Source organism: Mycteria americana, chromosome 26, assembly GCF_035582795.1.
Source record: "Mycteria americana isolate JAX WOST 10 ecotype Jacksonville Zoo and Gardens chromosome 26, USCA_MyAme_1.0, whole genome shotgun sequence".
NCBI lineage: Eukaryota > Metazoa > Chordata > Aves > Ciconiiformes > Ciconiidae > Mycteria > Mycteria americana.
Genome location: NC_134390.1, coordinates 117,156 through 139,254, shown reverse-complemented (window position 1 = coordinate 139,254; position 22,099 = coordinate 117,156). Strand labels below are relative to the sequence as shown.

The 22,099-nt window shown below is 57.2% G+C and overlaps 2 protein-coding genes across 2 annotated transcripts in view; both read left to right on the top strand.

Moving 5' to 3' along the window:
• Window positions 1-22,099, top strand: part of POU6F1 (POU class 6 homeobox 1) — a 224,966-nt gene that overhangs the window by 159,658 nt on the left and 43,209 nt on the right. The gene's annotated exons all lie outside the window — the stretch shown is intronic.
• Window positions 13,507-20,283, top strand: GALNT6 (polypeptide N-acetylgalactosaminyltransferase 6). Its single transcript, XM_075525386.1, has 10 exons — window positions 13,507-13,994; window positions 14,844-15,016; window positions 16,029-16,178; window positions 16,270-16,504; window positions 17,874-17,991; window positions 18,099-18,299; window positions 18,764-18,895; window positions 19,646-19,747; window positions 19,865-20,017; window positions 20,170-20,283. Exons 1-10 carry the CDS (start codon window positions 13,507-13,509, stop codon window positions 20,281-20,283), a joined length of 1,866 nt encoding a protein of 621 aa, XP_075381501.1.

The window sequence follows — 22,099 nt, the reverse complement described above, 5'->3', positions numbered from 1 at the left end:
CAGCATCCCCCCGATCCCCCCCCAGCATCCCCCCAGCTCCTCTCCAGCATCCCCCCTGATCCCCCCCAGCATCCCCCCTGATCCCCCCCAGCTCCCCCCCAGCATCACCCCTGGCCTCCCTAGCATCCTCCCACCCAACCCAGCACCCCAAGCTGCAGCCAGCGCGGCCCCCCACACCCCCACACCCCAGCTCTTTGCTCCCCCAAAGACCCCGCTGCCCCAGCGGGAACGGGGTGGAAACGGGGCGGGGAATGGATGTTTCCCCCTCCAACGGGCATTTTACAAAAGTCTTGGCAAACACTTGAAACGCTGCTGTGCCTCGAGCGGTTGAGGGCTCTGGACGGGCTCGGCCGCTCCAATTTTGTGTCCTCTACAACCCCAAAAGCATTTAATATTTTCAAGAGAAACTGAGCTCAAAAACGCCCTTCGATCACTCACATAGGGGACCAGCAGCAAGGCTCGCCCCGCTGCGGCAATCGCCCCCGTAGCCCTTCCCACTAGCCCCAGTTGCCCGTTTTTCCCCAAGAAAGGCCTTTGGCAAAAATCTTAAATGAAATGTAAAATCCCCTCCCAAAACCACCGGCCCAAGGTATTACTGTCAGCTAAAACTCTTCTAAAAACAATACTTGAAAATTATTGAATTGCTTGAAATCCTTTGCTCCATCTTCCAGTTTCAGCCTCCTTGAGCTCAGGTCCAAACGCAACGGGATCACGAAACATTTCTCTTCCATTAATGGGAGAGGAAAATAGAGGGTCAGTTATTAATTAACAGAGCCATTAGCGATTTCCCATCCTTGCTGGTGGCACAGATGGGTTCCTGTTGCAGGTGGAGGGGGGAGACGATCTCCCTTTCCCTTATTTCCGATGACAGTTCCCGGAACGATCAAGGGACTGGGGACAACCACAGTAGTCAGAGAGAGTTTTTCCTTTGAGAAATACTGTTCTTGCTGCAGAAAATTTAAACTTTTCATCACTCTCCCATTAGAGGGATTAAATCTCCCCCTCCTGCCCCGTGGGACCCCCGTTTCTTTTGGCTCCTCTGAAAACGTGGCCCCAAAAGAGTCTGATATTGGAGTTCGGGGACGTTCGTACTCGGTTTGGTGCACAGAACTTGCGTGCAGGCGCGTGTGCACACGCGTGTGCGTGGGTGCGTGCACATTGCCAGGACACCCACGCTCCCCCCAGCGCCTGGGCAGCCCCTTCTCCCTCGCTATATCCCAGGCTCCTTAATTAGAAAACTCAACAACTGAACGTTTTCCACCCAAATCTGGGTTTCAGCTGCATTTTTGCTGGCTTGGTTTTCACTAGGAGCGTTATTGCTGGCTCCAGCTTTTTCAAGCCTTGGTTTGAAAACAAGAGCCGAGGGAGGACACACATATTCCTGTGTTTGCCCGACGCCCGACGCCCAGCAGCAAGAATTAAAGTAGGTTTAATCCAGTCTTGATTTCCCAATTTCTCGTTACGGGAAACTGCCCTCACCCAGCTCCTGCCTTTTCCAAAAAGACACCCACCGGTGAGCCGAACCTGGGCAAAAACAATAACATGCCACCCACTCTCCGCAGTTAAGACGAGCACCCTATACTTAAGGTTATTTAGGAAGCAGAGGCACGTTCATGCCAATGGAAAGTGCTGGATTAAAAAAAGAAGCTCCTGTGTCATTGTGGACCATCTGGCTGGGAAGGGGGTGACTAATTGCACCGTACAACGCGACATCTAAAAATATAACGAAGCACGTTGAGAAAGGCCAAGCAGCGAAGTTAGTTTGTTGAACTTCAACTCCTCGACCATCCCGAGTCACCAGGGACGGAGCATCAGGCCAAAATTTCATCACGGGTGACCCCAAACACGCCCGGTGTGATTTTTCACATCATTTTGGGCATTACGGTGCCTCATAGAGCGCAGCTGCCTCGGCACGGCCGCTCATCGAAACCAGCGCTGCGCCACGGTTGCTTTGACTCTTGAGAAAAGCCATCTGTGCTTGCGATTTTTAAATTAAATTTACCGGACGTGCTCTCAAAGCAAGAAGAACCAGGCTGGTTTTCTTCCTTCTGGCAAATTCTGGATGGCTGTTACAATTTTATACCAAATAAATTTACGGTTTTTCTTGCTCCAGCTCGCTTTCTGATCTGGTGCTTCCAGTAACTCAGCACGCTGGGAAATGATATTTTCTTCCAGGCCCTATAGAAGAGCACAAAACACTGTAAAATCATCCCACCGCCTACTTAATTTGAGGAGCCACGGGAGGAAACTTGGAGCAGGAGACGCTAGTGGGAAAGTTGCACCATGACGTTGAGAAAACCCGCTTTGACCTTCAGTGAAATAAAGGTCCTGATTCTGCCCAGGGTAGAACATCCACGCGAATGGAGAAACCCAGCTCAAAGCTGTGGCTCTAAAGAAAGAAGTTGTAGGATTTGCGATTTGTCTTGGAAAACGGTTCTCGGAGAGACGGCTTCGCCCCCCGCGAAGCCCGGGTTAGCCAGGGACCACAGCGCTGTCAACCTGGCGCCCTGCCCCGTGCACGTCTTGTCTGAAAGGACAAGATCCTCGGGACACACAGATGTTTGTCATCAGCTCCGCCGCGGTCACAGCAAATTCATAACTGCGGCTCCATTTCTGGGAAGAGACTTGACTCACGACTATTATCTGCGCTGCTAACGATGAGATGCTGGAGCTGGAGATCGCAATTAGTCCTGATCCGTGGAAGCAGAGGAGAATCTGGCTATCGATTTCAACGCGAGCTGCCTCAAACATGGGATGCCAAATTCCTTTCAGGAGCAACTTGCAAAACACAAAGGCCTGAGATAAGGTTTTTAAAAAAAAAAAAAAAAAAAGGCCTATTTGGGGATTTGGAGCTAATCTGTGCTTTGTGCCTCAGTTTCCCTACCTCTGCGGGTGAATTCCTTTGCAAAACGCCTGGAGAGCCACTGATGGAGGGTGCTATATAACAAACTACAGGTGCTGTTAATGAACGAATATAATCTTAATTCTGGCCGCACGGATGACCGCTCGCATGCAATTACTTGCTCCTATTATTCAGGGCAAGATCAAAACCTTGCTTGGGGGCAAACCACAGCCCAGCCAGGTTCACCCGGGCTCTGGTGAAGAACGAGCCGCAGGACCAGAAGCTGCCCCCTCTGCATCCCCCAGTCACACCCACTCACCGCCTCCCAGAGCCCTTCCTTCGAAAGACGTTGTCCCCAAGAGACTAAATAGAAAGACAGGACAGTAACACGCGTGTCGGTCACATCCCTGCGCCCAAGGAGCCCCTTTCTGCTCCGCTGCTCTCTAAACACAGCAGGAGCGGAGCCGGGAGAGCCGACCCCATGCCGACGGGTGCTGATAAGCCTCTTCCCACCTGGAGAGGGATCAATTAAACTCCCGTAAGTCACTGAGCTGGAGCTGATGAGGTTTTAATAGGAGCGAGAAGAGTTCTCGCTTATGCCCGTAACACACTGGGAAGGTGCAATCCAGTCTGTGCCATCACGCCGCTGAGCCTCTCTCAAAAGGCCAATTCAGGTTTAGTGAGCGTGAAAACCTTATGATTGTCCCACCCAGCCTTCCATGTTCTTGGAAAAAGCCAATGTGACTTTTCAAACATCCCTAACTATTTATGGAAAATTCATTTCCACCCAGTTAAAGGTGAAGTTTGAAAAATTTCCATTTCCTATCGAGTTACAGCTCCCCTGCCCAGGCCCACACACATCCAGACCCTAGGACAGAAGCAGCTTTGATATCCACGAAGCTCAACAAGCCAAACACACCCAGAGCCCTCAACGGGCCCATCAAGCAGTGCATCAGGGACCGAGTTTGGGAGCACACTGGATTACACGGAAGAGGACTGCTGCCTGAGCCGGTCCCAGTCAAAGCCAGCAGCCCGATCTCGTGAAGGTCCAGAGGCCGTCACGTTGGCCAAGGTGCAAATATGCAGATTTCCCATCGTGAAGACGAGTCCTACTTCATATGGGCTAAGACGTGCTTTAAATAGTCTGCTTGGCCCGCCGCGTCCGATGGGAAAATCTCCTGGCAAATGTCACAAGCCTGCGCGTCCTCGGAGGGGAGGACAGCGCCTTGCCCGAGCGTACCATCCTCCAGCATCCAGCCCGGCGTCCAGGACGTCTGCGAGGAGCGAAGGAGAAAAGCGGTCAGTGGGAACAGCAGAGGCAGCCTATTTTCAAGCCCCCAGCTGCGTCCAGCCTCCGTCCCGGGGTCTGCCACGCCGAAGCGCAGCCTCCAAGAGCAGACACCCCGTTTTTGTGGCCGCGGAAAGGCTGGGCTAAGGGCTGCTCCCCCGTGCTGGAGTCCGAGTCCCCCCTCACTCCGTCCTTGCCAAAATTCACCAGAGGATCCTGTCTCCGTATGGCACCTGAGCATCCCCCATCACCCATCGCTTATCCCTCAGCAGCTACAATCACTATCCAAGCCAGAACATGAGAAAAGTGCTTTTGTAAGAAGCAAACTGGAGCGCATTTGTAATTTCCTTTTTGTGCCATTATCATTTAAGTGCTGATAAGGCACATTAGGGCTTTACCAGACAGACACCGCTTCCACTCCTTTCTTTCTTCCCCTTCTTCTTAAAAAGAAACTAGCTTCTAAATATAGCCCAGGCTGAAAATCAATAGCTTTCCCCATGAATACGTAGCCATGGCAGTCGTGAAATAATTTTTAAGGGCCTCATTTGGAAGAAGGAATGAAAGGAAATGGGCTTGGCATTATAGGGACCCCCGCCGGTAAGTCCAGGGTTGGTGTCCCATCCATAACACACATTGGGAAGGCTTACCAGGAGGACTGAGGGGCCAGAGTTTAGGATGTCTTTAGAAATCATCCTTTTGGGGGTGTAAAAATCAGAAAGAATAAAGGAAATATTTAAAAGCTCATTTAATTTGCAGATCCAAAGGAGGTCGATACAGTTTTTCCCTCCAAGACGGAATCGACTGCTTCAAGGGTTCCTCAATGCCTCAGAAAGGATCACAGGAGGGACTTCTCCCAAAGTGCATCGGGTGCTGCTTGGCAGCCAGATCCCAGAGGCTTTTATGTACCTAATTCCCCTGGGAACCGGAGAATTGGGTGCCTAGAGACTTTTTCAGGACACAACCCTAAACCTCCACTCCGCCACAGCTTCCCACGTCTCACAGCAGGGCTGATGGAGAGGATGCTGAAGACTGACAGATGCCGCTATGCTGCGAAGAGCACGCAAAAGTCCCAGGCAAAAATCCCCATCGGCCCCACAATTTACCTTCACAGGTCCTCGGATCTCTACCGGGACTTTAGCCTCAGCACTTTCGCTGGGAGCATCTGCCCTCCGAAGGGCCTCCGGGGCTTCATAGAGGTCCGGAAGAGTCAGGAAGGAGTCCACGACAATTGGGTTTGGTGCTGCCAACTCCTGCGGGCTGCAGCAAGCTCTCACTTCTTCCTTGGGGGTTTTCGCCGTAGGAAGCATCCTACAGGTTTTCAGCCACGTGTCTACATCCACCTTCTCGCTCCTCTCTGCCTTGTTGCTGCCAAAAGCGACGGCAAGAGCCGCTCCTCCGGTTCCACCGCCGAAGACGCTGCCATCCGCGGGGCTCGGCAGGTATTTGCCGTCGAAGCCGGGCCGCACGTCGACAGCGTGCAGCTGCACCAGGGGATAGGCAGAGCCCGCCGGGTTGGAGGCAGAAGATGCCGGGGCCTCTGAGCATTTCTGGTGGCTGCCCGGTGGCCTTTCCTCTTCCTCCGTGACCGTATCCTCCGTGCACTGGATCGGCAGCGACACGGGGATATCTTTGAAAGAAAACAAGCCAGAACGGTCATTCCTGGGACTTTAACGGCATTTGTGTTTTGCCTTCCCATTGCCTCATTCTCCTTTTGCACTTGCAAAACGACTGGGCGATACCCTCCTTGCCAGCAAAGCTCGTTTGTCCCCATCGCTCGATTAAATACGAGGCTGGATCAGTGAAGAAAGGGCATCCGAGGATAGCCGGAGAGGGCTGAGAGGCAGAGGAGTATTAGCTACCTTAGGAGACATTGAGAGATCGCTGCATCCCCAAAAGCCAGGCTGATCCCCGTAACGGCTTTGGTTTAGGTCCTGTTGGAGACATTTATTTGCGCACCAGCCCCAGGAAGGACACACAGACGGCAGAGCTGCGGGGAAAGGAGGCGAGCACAGGGGTGGGGAGCACACGAGGCTGCTGGTTTCACAGCACATGGCAGCAGTTTGCCAGAGCAAATCCCTCCTGACCACAGAAAACACCCTTTAAGGTCAGGAACAACGTGCAAAAACATGCAGCAGCGATGTGACTGCTTGGGGGGGACAGACGAGTGCATGGACCACGGCCGGGGGACCGGGAGAAGGTTTCTTGGAAAACCAGGCAGGCTGCTGGGGAGGGGGAGAAGATTTCCCCGGGCGGTTTCTGGGCTGCGGAGGCTCCGCTGCCACCCCTGCTTCCTAAAACCGCTCTAGGCAACGGGTACCATCTACCCCACGCTCCTTCCCTCTCTCCCCAGCAGCGAGACGTGTGAAGAAGCAGCGGCACGCCTGCGGTGGCTTTAACGTGACTCTAAGCAGACACACGCACACGTTACTCCGTGTTTGATGGAGAAGGCGAAGCCAAAAAGCCACGACAGCCAGCACGGGTTGCAGAACACGTTTCTGCCTTAAGCCAGCTTCCCGTTACCCCCACTTTCCACAGCAAACTTCTTGCCGGCATCAGGACAAACGTTCAAATGACACTTGTCAGCCCGATCTGCAGTTTCAGCGTATCCTTCCCGGTCCCGCTGCTTACCGAGGACGGGTGCCTTCCTGGCGGTCAGCTTCTGGAGAAGCTTGCCCTGCTTGACGCACAGATCCTGCAGCCTGGAGACCTCCTCACAGAGCTGGAGGAATATTTCTTCCATCTCCATCACGCCTGATCAGGAGAAAAGCAAGAGGAAATGATGGGCTGTGTGTTATCCTAAGGCAGCGAGGAGCCGCTGAGGTTACCCTGAGCTGGTGGGACGGGGAGCACCAGGCTTGGTCGTGCTGCGGGATCATGCGCTCATGCGCGCGGGACTGCGAAGAAAGAAGCACTCCCAGTTCTCTTAAAATTTACACAGAAAAAAACTGAAAAAGGAAGTGATTCTGTCCAAGTCAGGGGATAACTGAACGGCCAAGCTGGGCTTTTCCACCTCTCAGCCCACAGCTGCCACGAGCTCAGCTCCAAACAACCAAAAAGTCCCATTTATTGAAAAATCTACCTGGAAAAAGTTTCATTTCCCATTCATTTAGTACCAAGGGATCTAATTTTTTGTGCAGCGGCGTGAGAGCAAACAAACTCCCGACAACAAAACCCAAATGGGGAACGATGACCAAGCACGGGAGCACAATTCCCCTTTCTTGAGATGCTCAGCCCTGAGCGTCGCAAAAATACCCTGCAAATGAAAATCTAGCTCATACCCACACGGTATGCGTTAACCAAATATTTTTACTACAAAGAAAAATCTCTCGGCATTGTGTTCAACACATTTCTCCTTGCTTTAACAGCTGTATTGTGGATTAGACTTTCCACTTTTACCATATTGCACCAATTATTACAAGTCTAAAAGATAATAAATAAAACCAAAGCTCGATACAAATCTGCAAGCCATCTGCAAAGTACGTTTTAATTTGAAAGATTCGTGTAATCTTGATTAGCATAAATATGCAAATCGGCTTTGCTTCCTGTCATATTTTCCAGGTTCGCTGCTGCTCAGCGCTGCAAATTTAAGCTCCGGCTCTGTAATCAGGGGCTTGGCTGATCGGTTTGATGGAGCCTCGTCTGACGCTCGGGGCGATGTGGATTCCCCGGTAGGAGCGAAGGGCAGAAATCCCGACCGGCCTGAAGGAAATGCACCCGGCGCAGGGAAAACTGCAGACAAAATGGTAAGGTTGGCTTCCAGTACAGGTATTTCTGCGCTTCTCACACCCCAAACAAGCCGTGATGGTAACTGCATCATATTTTCGGCTGTTTGGGTCCCCCTGATTCTTAAAAGCCAAGGATAAACATTTTGCACCCTCCAAAGCAGCTAACGCCATAGCTCACATATCAAATTAAAGATTAAGAGGATATATTTTGTCTGAGAGCTATATATAACTATGCCAATTAATTATTAAGAAGTGTGTGATTTGGAGCTGTCACTCCCAAGCAAGCCTGTATTGATTTTGTACGATCCCCGCTGGTTTTTTTCAGTAGTTAACTGCTTCTTCATTTCCCCCAAATTACTTTTGTGACACTAGGAGGACGGTGCACCAGGAGATTTTAATCTCCTGCATAACCTGAAAAGCATTTCACAAATTGCAATTAAAAGAAGCAATCCAAGAACACAGAAATCCTGGGGAAATCAGATGCCGGGGGTTCACCGAGCGACTCGGAGGGGCAGGACCTGCCTTCAGCCGCGTTCTCCCTCCGTGCCAGCGAACAGGGCTGGTTTAACGCAGCAAAAAGCCCGTCCCCACCCCGTCCCCCACGACACAGCCCGGCGTGGACCCCGTGAAGCCAAAAAAGCTCCATTTTCCGCAGAAACGCACTTACTCTGGCGGGGGGCCCTCCTTCCCCCGGCCGGGCAGCCGTGGCGCGACATCGAGCTCGGCGAGTCGCAGCTGAAAAAAGTTCAGCAGCAGCAAACTTTGGGGTAGGGAATTTCCCCTTCACGTTTTGTGCTAAGAGCGAAACCTCTGCACGGCGGCAAGGCAGGAAACAAAGCAGCAGTGAATTACAGGCAGCTGCTGCGCAAACCCAGGGTTTAAATTTAGCCCTGAAAAGCACACGAGAGGATCATGAAGGCCACGGGTGGTCTCACGGCGGGTGAGTGCTGGCTCCTCTCTGCGCCGCGCTAGGTGAGGCAGGTGCCTTTTCCGTGACTCAGTTTCCCCCCGCCTTTCTCTAGTGACTCGTTAGTGCTTTAACGTGGAGGCTGCCGGGTATTTATGCGTCTGCAGTGCCCTGGAGCCCTGCCTGACTTATCCCCTGTAAGGCAGCTAATATTCAAGCTAATATCCCAATAATCCAAATTAATACTCACTCTGCCTCAGGTCAAATCCCCCAAATCCTCCGTACAGCGCAGGAGCCAAGGCAAAATCCTCAGCTGGGTGATTAAAACCCGCCCAGGGCTCGTCCCTCCGGGATCCTGGAGAAGCCGCTGGGTTTTCCCCGTCGCCCGCCTGCGCGTCTCGACCGCAACCTCTCCTGGGGTGCACGGGGGGTTTGGGGGCTGCTCACGCCCTTCCTTGCGAGCGCAGGAATCCCCTGCCGAAGGCCTCGTACTTGTCACATCGTCCCTGAAGGGGCTTTGAGCGGCTCTTTCACACCACCAATATCTCACCTGGCTTTTCCGGGGAGTTTTTGTGCTGTGACTAACGGTTGCTGATCCTCAGGCCGAAGCTTCATGAAGATACCACCATCTAGTGTTAACCATGGGTCTTGAGGAGGCGGGAAACGGGGTGCTCGGAGCGGGGGGCTGGCCATTTGGGGCTGCCGCCTCGTTGCACGCTGGGGGGGATCACGGTCTCGTCCCCACGCGTGGGCTCGGGGTGCTGGTGGAGAGCAGCAAGCTGGTGCAATCAGCAGGTCGACAGGAAGATACAGACTACTAAGGGATGACCCAGAGGGATGGGAATAATTAGCAAGTTCCCGTGTTGATAGTCTATTTATAGCAACCGGTGTGCTCACAAAAAATATTATCAGCGATTATTGCATCCCGGTAAAACCGATGGTAAATAAACTCCCAATGGCAGGGAACTGCTACCCCCGAGCCGGGAAGCTCAGGAGGCTCCGCAGCACCCCTGGAATAATTAATAAATAAGAATCATAACAACAAATGTGGCACAAACTAAGGGACGAGCGCAGGCAGGAAGGGCCTTCGCACCGTGCCAGTGCCTCTCTCCCCACCACCCAGCAGTCGGGCAGTATAGGAGCTATAGCTCCTGGTAGCACCCCCAGTGCCAGGTCTTTACTGGTCCCCAGCACACCTGGGGTCACACCCCTATGGCCTCTATAGGCCCCTGTGGCTCCCACCACCTCCCGTACCAGGCCCTTGTAGCCCTTATGGCCTCTATAGGACCCTGTGGCTCCCAGCACCCCCAATGCCAGGCCCTTGTGGCCGCTCCAAGCCCCTGTCACCCCCCTGTGCCCCCGGTGACAGGCCCCTATAGCCCCCCTAGGCCCCTGCCACTGACGGTACCCCCCGTGCCCAGCCCACACGGCCCCTATAGACCCCTGTCCCCGCCGGTACCCCGGCATCAGGCCGCCGTCGCCCCCGAGAGGCCGGCGCAGGGCGGGCGGGCGGCGCTAGGACGGCGGCGCCGCGCCCCCGGCGGGCGGCGCTAGGACCGCGGCGGCGCCGCCGCCCTGTGCACCTGTAGCCCGGGGCGGTGGCAGGTGGTGGCGGCGGCCCCGCCCCGCCCGCGCGCCAGCCCCGCCCCCGCCCCGCCGGGACGGCACCTGCGGCCCCGCGCCCGCCGCCGCCGTGAGCCCGGTGAGGGGGGGGCCGGGACCGGGGCCGGGACCGGGGCCGGACGGGGCAGGGCAGGGCAGGGAAGGACTGGGCCAGGGCCAGGGCCAGGGCCAGGGCCAGGGCGAGCCGGGTGCTCCGGTCCCGGTGCAGAGCCTGTGCACCGGGCGTGTCCGCGCGAACTGGGGAAGGGGCCGGTACCGAAGCCCCCCGGGGGAGGGGTGGCCGGTACGCAGCCCCCCCCTCCCCGGGGAAGGGGGGTCCGAGGGGTCACTGGTGCGGAGCCCCGCCCCCTCGCAGGGGAAGGGGGCACGGGGGGTCCCGCTGCGGGGCTCCTCCCTGCGGAAGGGGGGCCCGGGGGGTCCCGGTGCGGGGCCCCGTCCGGGGGTGCTGATGCGGAGCCCCCTCGGGGAAGGAGCCGGGGGCGTCCACGGACGGAGTCCCCCGGGGGAAAGGGCAGCCGGGGGGTCTCGGTGCGCAGCTCCCCCCCCCGCCCCCCGGGGGAAGTGCGGGCGGGGGGGTCCCGGTGTGGAGCCCCTCACCGGGGGAAGGGGGGCCGGGGAGACCCGTGCCCCCCCCCCCCCGGGGGGAAGGGTCTGGGGTCCCGGGACGGAGCCCCCCGGGGCAGCCCAGCGGGTCCCCGGGGCTGCGTGGCTCCCCGCACCGTGTGAGCAGGGGCCGGCCCGGGGCCGGCCGCCTCCAACCCCCCGGGACCCCCCGCACCCACCGCCGGCGGGGCAGGGCTGCCCCCCAGCCCGTCTCTGGGGCTCCCGGCCCCCCATCACCGGGAGCGGGTCCAGGACCCCGAGGGCTCATCCCAACCGGGGTGAGGCCAGCGGCTCGACGGCGGGAGCCCCGCGGGACCCCCCTTCATGCCAACCGGCACCCGCCTTCGCCTCGCACCCCGCGGCATCACCGGTTCCTAAAACCGGAGCTGTGCCGCGATGCTCCGGTACGAGGAGCCCAATCTCGCCAGGAGCGCCAACCATTTTTTGGCACCTCCGGTAACGAAACCGGCTTTTCCCCCGTGCCAGCCGGTGGTGGGGTTGCAGGGTGATGCAGGATTGCACCCCGCTTCCTGCCATTGGCTTTTTGCAATCCCGACCGCTTCCGAATTTGCAATCGTGGCCGCCGGCTCGCTGCCACGTGGAGCGCGTGGCCACGTCGACTGCGGTCACCCTGTTTGCTCACGGTGGCGTGTCCGTGTTGATTTGCTTTTATTTTATTTATTTTCCCCTTTTTTTTCCCCTCTGTCTCTCGATTTCCACCTTTCCTTGTGATTCCTCCCTCCCGCGCTGCAGAGGATGCTCCGGCTGCCCCCAAATTCCCACCAAAACCCCTTTTCCCTTCTTCGGAACCCGATGGGCTCCAGCGGATAATTTTGGCTTTGGTTTTCCTGGGCGAGCCCCATCCCAACATGGGATTTTCGGGATGGGCTGGATGGGATGGAGCAGCATCAACCCCTGGGTTTGCAGGACTGGTAGCGGAGAGCGCAAGCGTGCGAGGAGCTCACGCCGCAGCTCGTTGCAGAATCCACCCCAGCGCTTTTGGGGGGGATTTGGGGGGGGGGGGGGTGTATTTTGCTTTTTGGCCCTTTTTGGGAAGGGATTGGGGAGGGGGGTTTAGGTTGGAGCCCCCTCGGGAGCTGCAGTGCCGCTGTTGTGCACAAACCCGTGCCCTCTCCCTGCGTGCCTGGGTGCTGCTCCGGGGTTTATTAGCATGGCACGGCTAACGAGCGTGCTTCGTTAACGTGGTCGCAGCAACACGGCAGGAAGGAGACTCTCAGAGAGATGCAGAGATAGTGGAAACAGGGTTTTCCTCCCCAAAACAGGTTGCTCTTCGCCACTCGCCTCCTTGCACGGCAGCGGCTTGCGCCGGGCGACAAAAGCATCGGGGCTCGGGGCACAAGTGGGGTGGGAGCATCTTTGCTTGAATATGAGCAGAAATTGAGGTGGATTTTTTTTTTTTTCTTTAATTCTGCTTTTTTATCCCTCCCTCCGTGGGCCTGGTGCCACGTGGTCCCGCTGCGACTTGTGGACGGGTGCCCTTGGCAGTGAAGCGTGGTCCGGCTGCCGGCTTTGATCCCCGCAGCACTGAAAGCGGTGACCCCGGGGACCGCCTCGTCCCTCCTCCTTTACTAGCCCAAGCTTCCTCGCCCTTGAAGTTGCTGGCAGGTGCCCTTCTCCACTCCGGGGCCACACCATTTCCAAGGCAATAAAAAGAAAAGGAAAAAAGAAATAAAAGAGGAGGGGGGACCCCGAAGTGGAGGAGGAGGAGATGCCGGTGAATGGCTCCCGCGGAGCTTGTCCATGCTCCGGCGGCAGCGGCTCACAAAGAGCAGCCGCGGGAGGTTTGCTCGTGGTGGGAAAGCTCGGCCGGTCACGGTGCTTTCACCGGGTCCTGGCGGAGGCTTTGCAGCCGGTGCTGAGCTCTCGGCGGCCGCCGCACCGGGCAGGACACTGGACGCTGAATCTGCTGCTCCAATTCAGCCAAAACTGAAGCGCCGAAGGGTCTTGCGCATGTTTTCCTTCCCAGCGACGCTGCAGGCAGGAAAAATACCCACAGAAAGGCTTTTTCCAGGCAGCCAAAAATATTTCAGCAAATTTTGCGGCTTTATTTTAGCTTCGTTACGCTGCTCCCCGCGTGCCTGGGGAGGTTGCAGGGGGGATGCTGCAGCAGCTGGCTCGGTCAGAGGAGAAACTGCTGGGGATGTCCCACGCTTGTGGTGGCTGGATCCAGCACGTCTCGCAGCATCTTTCGAACCTTACTTTTTCCTGGTGTTTTATTTTCAGTGCGAATTTATGGGCTGGGGGGGAGAAGATTGCAGGGGTCTCGCTTGCTCCGTAGCAGGGAACGAACTTTGCATTCATATATAATTAATATTATATTAATATCAAGGGGATGCACCCGAAGTGCATCCAGTCTGTGAATTAACCTGCAAGTGTTTCTCCTTCTCCCCAGATTAGCGGAGCAGAGCAGATCATCATGAAGCACCCTGAGACCCCGCGTCCCTGAAACACCCGTCACGACAGGGAGGACCCTCGGGAAACCACACAGGAAAAAGAAATGAGGCTCTTCCGAAGACGCTACAGCCCCTTGAAGGTGGCTTTGGCAGGCGCCATCTTCGTCATCTTCCTCTTCATCCTGCAGAAGGACGTGGGGAACAAGAACCCGAGCGAGGAACCCTGGTTGAAGAACATCGTCCAGGGGAAGGACCAAGTCCTCGACCTGATGCTGGGGGCGGTCAACAACATCCGAGACTCGATGCCGAAGCTGCAGATCGGAGCTCCGGTTCGGCAGGAGGAACCGCTGCCCGGCGCTCGCTCCTGCCTGCCCGGCGTCTACACGGCAGCAGAGCTTCGGCCGCTGATGGAGAGACCCCCCCAAGACCCCGCCAGCCCCGGAGCCGATGGCAAAGCCTTCAAGAAGGACCGATGGACGCCAGAGGAGACGAAGGAGAAGGAGCGAGGTTACGAGAAGCATTGCTTCAACGCCTTTGCCAGCGACCGCATCTCCCTCCAGCGAGCGCTGGGACCCGACAGCCGCCCGCCGGAGTAAGAGCTGTTGCCCAAAGAGCCCCGCGGGTCCGCTCGCTCGCTCGACGGGGAAATTTAAGGGGAAATAAAAGCAGATTGGGGATGGGATGTCACCGAGCGTTGGCAGGGGATCAAACAGAGGGAGGGCTGAAAAAATACATAAATTTATTATTATTTTTTTCCCTAATTTTTGTCCCCTTGGGGTTGTTTTTTAACAGCAATGGGCAAAAGCCAGCGGCGGCTCTTTGTGCCTCCGTGTACCTGCTTGTGGCCGGGTGGCTCCAGCATCTCCCCCCCTTTCCCTCCCCTCTCTCTTTTATTTCAGCCGGCTCCAGTAATCGGACTTTTTCTTTTCTTAGCCGAGTGGAACAGCCTCAGACCCCGCTGCGGTGGGGGGGGGTGAAGGAAGCGGCGTAAACTCGAGAGATTTCCTTGCCTGCCCTCCGGCCGTGGGCTGCCGGATTAAAGCATGGCCCCCCCAGTCCCTGCCTGCTCGGGGCGGGGGTGGGCTGGGGACGGCTTGCGGGGGGCATTTTGGGGTGGAAAAAAAGGCTTGAATAGGAGGTAGAAACCCAGCCCTGGTGCGGAAACCAGCCCCCCCCACGCCGGCAGGCGATTATCCTTGCTTAGCAGGTGTAGCGGTGACAATGGGGGGGACACCGGGGCCGGGCGGGCGGTAGGAATGTGATTCACTCGACCAGCGGCGCGGGGAGAGGTAGAAATCAATTGAAATCAAAGCGGCGACGAGCTGAGAGCCACCGGGGCTGGGAGCCGCTCTCCTGCCTTGGGGTTTGGGGGGGACGAGGGGTGTTTTGTCTCTGTCGTGCCCCTCCATCTTGCTTAGACTGCTGTCTTTCTCTCTTGGAGGTGCATCGACCAGAAATTCAAGCGGTGCCCCCCCCTGCCCACCACCAGCGTCGTCATCGTCTTCCATAACGAAGCTTGGTCGACGCTGCTGCGGACGGTGTACAGCGTCCTGCACAGCTCCCCGGCCCTCCTGCTGAAGGAGATCATCTTGGTGGACGATGCCAGCACGGATGGTGGGTGGGAGCCGTGGCGGGACGCGGGAGCCGTGGCGGGACGCGGGGGGATGCCGAGCATCTTTCCATCCCCGGGAGCAGCGGTTCTGAGCCACTCGGAGGAGAAGCGACTCCTGCCAAGTCTCTGAGCAGCCCGGGATGCATCCAACAGTGCTTCCACGTTGTTTCGCATCCGCCTGGAAGTGCCGTCGGGGTTTTTCCCTTCTCCGGCACTGCTGTTAACCCAGCAGTGGAGAAAAACCGGGCACCCCTCCTGCATCCTGCAAATACCTTGTCTGCCAGCCGGCTTGCCTGCCAGGCTGCAATCCTCATTAGCTACACCCAGAGCAAATGAATGATGTGGTTCAGTGTCAGGGCGCTGGAGAGGACCAGACTTTGCCCTCGTCCCAGAGATAAATGCTCCCTTTCCACCCCTGGCAGCTGCACGGGCTCCCAAGGAGCAGAAACCTCGGGGCGGTGCAGGTTTATTGCCTGTGAGCTTGGCTCCCGCTGCGGTGGGGACGTAGGTCAGAAGCTCATGAGACTTAGGGTCCCTTCCCAGGACGGGTCTCCAGACCTCCCAGCTCTCACTTGGCCCTTCCCAGCTTTTGGCTTGGCTGCATCTGCCAAGGAAGGAGAGAAGTCCCAGTTTCCCTGGGTGACACCTTGTCCGCTGTCCCTTCCCTCGGTGACAGCCTGTCTGCTCCGTCCAGTGACACTTCAGCTGCAGGGCACGAGACCTCCTCACCCTGTCGTTCCTCTAATCCCTCTTTGGTGGAGGATTAGAGGGGGCAGGCGGCCGGCTCCTTTGCAAACCCCGCTTTCTTTCGCCCAAAACCCTCTTGGATTTGGGGGGAAAGGAGGCTCCACGTCTCCCTGAGCCGGCGGCCGGATCTGAACCCGGGCGCGGGGTCTGAGCAGCAGCTCCTGCGAGGGGCGGGGATGGGATGGGGGCGGCGGGGGGGCTGGTGGGATGCAGGGACCGGCATCTCCCCCTCTGACGGAGCCGGTTGCTCTTTTCCCGCCCCCCCAGACTACCTGAAGGACGACCTGGATCGCTACGTGGAGCAGCTCCAGATCGTGCGAGTCGTGCGGCAGGAGGAGAGGAAAGGGCTGATCACGGCGCGGCTGCTGGGGGCCAGCGTGGCCAGTGGGGAGGTCCTGACCTTCCTGGATGCCCACTGTGAGTACCCACCACCTGCCGGGGGTCCCCAGGGAGCTGGGGGGGGGTGAAGTTGTCTCCACTCAATGGCCAACCCTTCCCTGTGTCCCAGGCGAGTGCTTCCACGGCTGGCTGGAGCCCCTCTTATCCCGCATCGCTGAAGAGCCCACGGCCGTCGTAAGCCCCGACATTGCCACCATCGATCTCAACACCTTCGAGTTCTCCAAGCCCGTCCAGAACGGCAAACAGCACAGCCGGGGCAACTTCGACTGGAGCCTGACTTTTGGCTGGGAGGTCATCCCGCCCCGGGAGAGGCAGCGGAGGAAGGATGAGACCTTCCCCATCAAGTAAGCCATGGCAGGGGAGGATTTTTATCCGCTTTGGAGCTGGTGTGACGGTAGGAAAGGTTGGATGAACCCTGGGAATGCCATGTCTGGACCCAAAGGCTGCAAAATGAACGGGCTGAGCGTGCATGGCTGCTGCGGGGTGCTTAGGGAGGCACGGCCAGGGGTGGCAAAGAGCTGGGTGCCCTGTGCTGGGAAACCGCCCCTTCCTCCAGTTGTTTTTGCTCCTTTTTCCAAGGAATTGGGGGTTTCCTGTCGGTTCTGGTGCCTCTGGGCAGGCGATGCTGTCCCCTCCCAGTGGAGCTTCCCTTGTGGGGTGCTTGGCTTGAGGGATCTCGGGTGGCTTGTGCCCGGGAGAGGATGCTCAGGCATGGTCGGAGCCGTGGGGCTGGCAGAGGAGAAACCTCCCCCAGGGTTTGGCGAACGTGGAGCCATAAAGGACCTTTTGCAAAAACACCTTAGAATTGCCTCCAGCCATCTCTCCGCTCCTGCGAAGTCTCTCGTTAAGGTTTTAATCACTGTCTTGTATCTTCTCGCTCTTGGATACCCAGCTACCTGGGCACGGGGTGGGCACCTGCGCTGGCACAGCAGCAAGGATCTGTCACCTGTGGATCAGACTGCACCAAACCCCCTATTTTTACCCCCTTATTTTCATGCAGAGGAACCCTGAGCGGGTTTTCCTGCTGCACTTCTCCGTCGGTGCCCCACGATAAGCCGGGTGCTCCCACCGGGAGATACCGGACACCCTGCCTGGCCCCGTCCGCATCCCGTCCCCTGGCCGGCGGCAGGGCTGGCTTTGTGCAGAGGTCACCCGGGAGACGTCCCCGTCCCAATAAAGGTCCCTTTTACCACGAGCCGGCGGCTTGGCTCCCGGCAGCGTCTCATCTCCACTCGGCAGGAACACAGTAGCTCAGCGAATCTTTTTTTTTTTTTTTTTTTTTTTTTTTTTTAAATTTTTCCTGAATAAAAGCAAGTTTCTGTTCCAGCCTCTTCTAAAGATCAGATGGAAAAGATTAGAGAAGCCGGAGGAGTGAATGGGGCGCCGGCCGCTGCGCTCTAATCTCCCCCCTTCTTTTCCGCAATAGGTTTTCGGTAACAATATCCCCCTTTCGCTTTGAGTCGAGAGCTGGCGGCGAGGCCCCTCGGTGTCACGCTGCCTCCGCCGCCTCCGTCCCCTCCTGGCAGCCGGGTCCGGCCCCTCCACCAAAGCCACCGCATCTGGGGCACAGCTGGATGGGGCAGGGAGATGGGGGGAAACAGCTGCAAAGTGCTCACAGCCACCGTGAGGGCCATCGTGTCCCCAAAACTCAGACTTCTGCTTTTCTGTTTTGATCTTTAACCCTATTTCGCTCCCCTTCTCCCTCCCCCGTAGGTCCCCGACCTTCGCCGGTGGCCTCTTTGCCATCTCCAGGTCCTACTTTGAGCACATCGGCTCCTACGACGATCAGATGGAGATCTGGGGGGGTGAGAACGTGGAAATGTCCTTCAGGGTAAGGATGGGTCGGTGCCATCTTCAAAGGGTGTCTTCAGGGACGCCCCTTGTTGGGGGGCACAGGGGGGTCGGACCCCCCACGTCTCAGGCTTTGCCCGCCCGTAGGTCTGGCAGTGCGGCGGTCAAGTCGAGATCATCCCTTGCTCCGTCGTGGGTCACGTCTTCCGCTCCAAGAGCCCCCACACCTTCCCCAAGGGCACCCAGGTCATCTCCAGGAACCAGGTCCGCCTGGCCGAGGTCTGGATGGACGACTACAAGGAGATCTTCTACAGGAGGAACCAGCAAGCTGCGCAGATGGCCAGAGAGGTACCGGGCTTCTCGTTTTCCCGGGAGGTGCTGGTCCTGCTGGGAGCTCAAGCCTGAGAAGAGGGAGGAGGTGGGCTCAGCCTGGAGGTGGGAAAGCAAACGCAGGTGGAAAGATGTAGCCAAAAAGCTATATTTTATTTTTTTCTATTTGGCCGTAATGTTTTCTAGTAGAAAAACATCGATTTTTGAAAATTTTTTTTTTTTTTTCACAACACCAAAAAGTTGTGCTGTGATGTCAAAATGTGCCAGCCCTCTCGGTGAGTGGCCGGAGCCTGAGGGTACCTGCCGGGAACCGGGGATGTCTTGCAAGACCCCATCACCCTCGGTCCTGGGCACGCTGTGACGGACAATGGCAAAGCCAGGAGGACCCCTCAGCTCTGAGCCCCAGCTTGGCAGGGTTTTTTTGTTTTTTCCTTGCTGGCTTCGGAGGTTAGTTTAATTTTCTCACGTGACTTTGTTGATAGAAGACGTATGGTGACATTACAGACCGGCGCAAGCTGAGGGAGCAGCTCCACTGCAAGAACTTCACCTGGTACCTCCAGACCATCTATCCCGAGATGTTCGTTCCCGACCTGACTCCAACTTTTTACGGAGCGGTAAGTACGGGGGTGCCCAGGCTCAGTCCTTGGCTAGAAATAGCCACGGCAGTGAAGTCCCCAAAAGGTTGGGTTTGGGGGTTTTGCGTTTAAACCAGCGTGCCGGAGGGGTTTGGTGCAGCCGCATCCGTCACCGGCCGGCGGGGCCGGTTCAGGCTCTGGCTGAGGGTGAAAGAGCTGGAATCCAGCAGAGCTGGTTTGGGGCGAGTTACGGGGTGGGGGACCAGGGACGTGGCATTGGGTTAAATCGGGTGAAAGAGCTGAAATGCCGGCATTGGCGTGCACAGGGTGGACTTGAAAAACCGAACTGGGGACGGGCAGGATGTGGAGCGCCGGCTCCATCCCCGAGGATGGAGCCGTCAAAAAAAAAAAAGCCCCTTTCTTCCGAGCCGAGTGTTGGGGTCTGAGTCCGACCCTCCTCGGCCGGGGCGATGTGAAAGCAGCCGTTGGATGCGGCGAGAGCTGGGCGCTGGCTCCCGTCCAGGTTTTAATTCACCTTTGTTTCCTGAAATCTCGTCCCGGGCGGCTCTCACCTTTGACTCGATGGGATGGAGGTGTTGGCGTGGGCGTTCCTCGTGTCCTGGAAAGGACAAGGGACCCGGATACAGTGCCTAGCACCGGGATTGTGTTTGCACAGCGATAATTAATGCCCCGGAAAGCCCAAACCCAAGGTGGGTCCCTCCCCCGGGACCTTGGAGCCCAGCTCACCCCCCTGCCCCTTTTTCTTCCCCCCCCCCTCCCTCCCTGCAGATAAAAAACGAGGGCACCAAGAGCTGCCTGGACGTCGGTGAGAACAACCCCGGTGGGAAACCGCTCATCATGTACCCCTGCCACGGCATGGGGGGCAACCAGGTGGGCACCCCTCAACCCCCGGCATTTCCTCCTCCTGCAGCCCCCCTGTTTTTTCCCCGGGGGTTACTTTCTCGGGGTGCAGCAGCCTGACGTCCCCTCTCTGGTCTTGCCCCCCAGTATTTTGAGTACACGAGCCAGCGGGAGCTGCGGCACAACATCGGGAAGGAGCTCTGCCTGCGGGCGGGCTTGGGCTCGGCCGAGCTGGGCGAGTGCCAGTACAGAGGGAAGCCCAGCCGGGTGCCAGCCAGCGAGGAGTGGGACCTGGCGCAGGTGAGGAGACGCATCTCCGTCCTGGGAATCACCCGAGGGGACGGTGGCATCATCCCCCCCATGATGATGCTTCTCTGCCGCTTCTCTTCGGTCGCGTCCTTTCTTCATCCCACCGGCATCTCTGAGCTGGTGCCGTCTCTATTTTTCGGCAGGACCGGCTGATTAAAAACCCGGCCTCCGGTACGTGCTTGACGGCACGAGGGAAGCACCCGGCGATGGTTCCCTGCGACCCAGCGGACCTCTACCAGCTCTGGTCCTTCACCTAGGCGGGGAGCAGAGCGGCCCGAGCCCCCGGCCATCCCCAACCGCGCTCAGGAAACCGGAATCTAAAAAAACTTCCCCCTTTTTTTTTCTTTTTTTTTTTTATTTAAGAAGCAAAAGCCTTAAATATGCTGCATTTCACGGTTGCCTTGAACTCGGTCCCGTGCCTTTGGAGCGGGGAAGCCCGGGGAGCTGAGCTCGGCCGGCGGTACCCTACGGAGCCCAAAACCCGGCAGTCGTGGATGCCTGAGGATGCTCTTCAGTACCCGGCTGCTGCTCATCCTTCCCCTCCCCAGCTCCAGCCAGAGACTCGGAAATTCGTATCGGGCACTGAAAAACTCAGCCGTGCCGCCCCACGTGTGAAAGCCGGGAGGGAAACTCCTTCCAGCGAGGAGGAGGGTGATGACCGGCCGTGCAGGTCATCCCGCGGGGGGGGGTGGATCGTGGTTTGTCATGGACCTGCGTGGGTGAGGGAATCCCCCCCGTTACTGCCGGGGGCTGCCGGCATCCGGCCCTCGCCCACCATGGCACTGCAGGCATCGCACAGCGCTGCTGCCGGGGGGGGAGAAGTTGGGCTGTCTGCCTTAGATAGCAGGCTTGATTTGGGGGGGGGAATTTAGATTTTTTTTTTTATTACTATTATTATTATTATATGATGATGATTCCTGGGTGCGATTCTGCTCGTCTTCGTGCTGATCTGGAGGAGGGGTTTCCCCGATGGCACAGCTCCGGGGAACGCACGGCGGCATCCTCCCGGAGAGGCTCTCGCCAGCGCCCAGGCGCGGGATCTTCTCCCTCCCCTGGTTTTCTTCAAGCCCGACTACTGTAGCTGCCACTTTTGTTGCCATTTCATTCGTAGTGGGGGGGCAAACCCCTCCTGGAAGTGGTGTGGGAGTGGGAGAACCTCTCTTTGGATACATGACCTCAAATAAAAAGATGATTTATTTTATGGACATCCTGTCTCGGGCTTCCTCTGAGCTCCCACCCCTCCCCTGGTTTAATCTCCCTCCCTCTTCTTGCCCTGGAAACGCCCTTTTGCAGCCCAAAAGTGGGTTTAAAGCCACTTTTGCGATGAGGCGTCACATTTGGGGCGGTTCAAATTTGGGTTGGGCTGTCCCTGTGCCGAGGCGGAGGCTTCGCTGCTGTCCCTCACTGTGTTCTCTTCTGTGCTGATAAAATGAATAAGTGATTATTTGGAGACCATTTTACCCGTGAAATCTCATGTTTTCCTTAGAGATAAGGACAGAAATGCAGCAGGTGCTTTGTTTTTCTTTTTTTTCTTTCTTTTTTTCCTTTTTAAACTGGGTGAACCGATAATCACCACTACTACAAGTGCTGTTTTCCAGCGACTGCTCCATCAGTGGAGCGAAAACCTCGATGCCGCAGGTTGACCCCCCAGAACGGCCTCAATTCCTTTTTCAAGGGGGAAAAAACAAAACGGTTTTGGCCAGAAATCAGGTTTTTATTACAAACCACACTGGTGTTTCATTTAACCTCCCGGTAATGCCCCATGGAGGTCGTGTCCAGTCCCTGCTCTAGTGCTGGCTGTCCTGGGTGGGGTGGGTTTTTTTGGAGGGGGTGACGTCTTGTCCTGCGCTTGCCTCGATTTCCCCATGCCAGGGGCAATACGGGCACCGTTCACGTGTTGGATAAAACTCTCGGAGGCGTCCCGGGAATAAATGGGATGCGAGGGCTGCAGCTGGGGCATCTGCAGGGCTTGAGTCCGGGAGAAACTCATGACAGCGTTGCCCAAGACGTGCAGAAGGGGAAGATGCAAGAGCAGGGCATCGTCTCCCCCGCGTTTGGGCTGCCTGTCCAAAG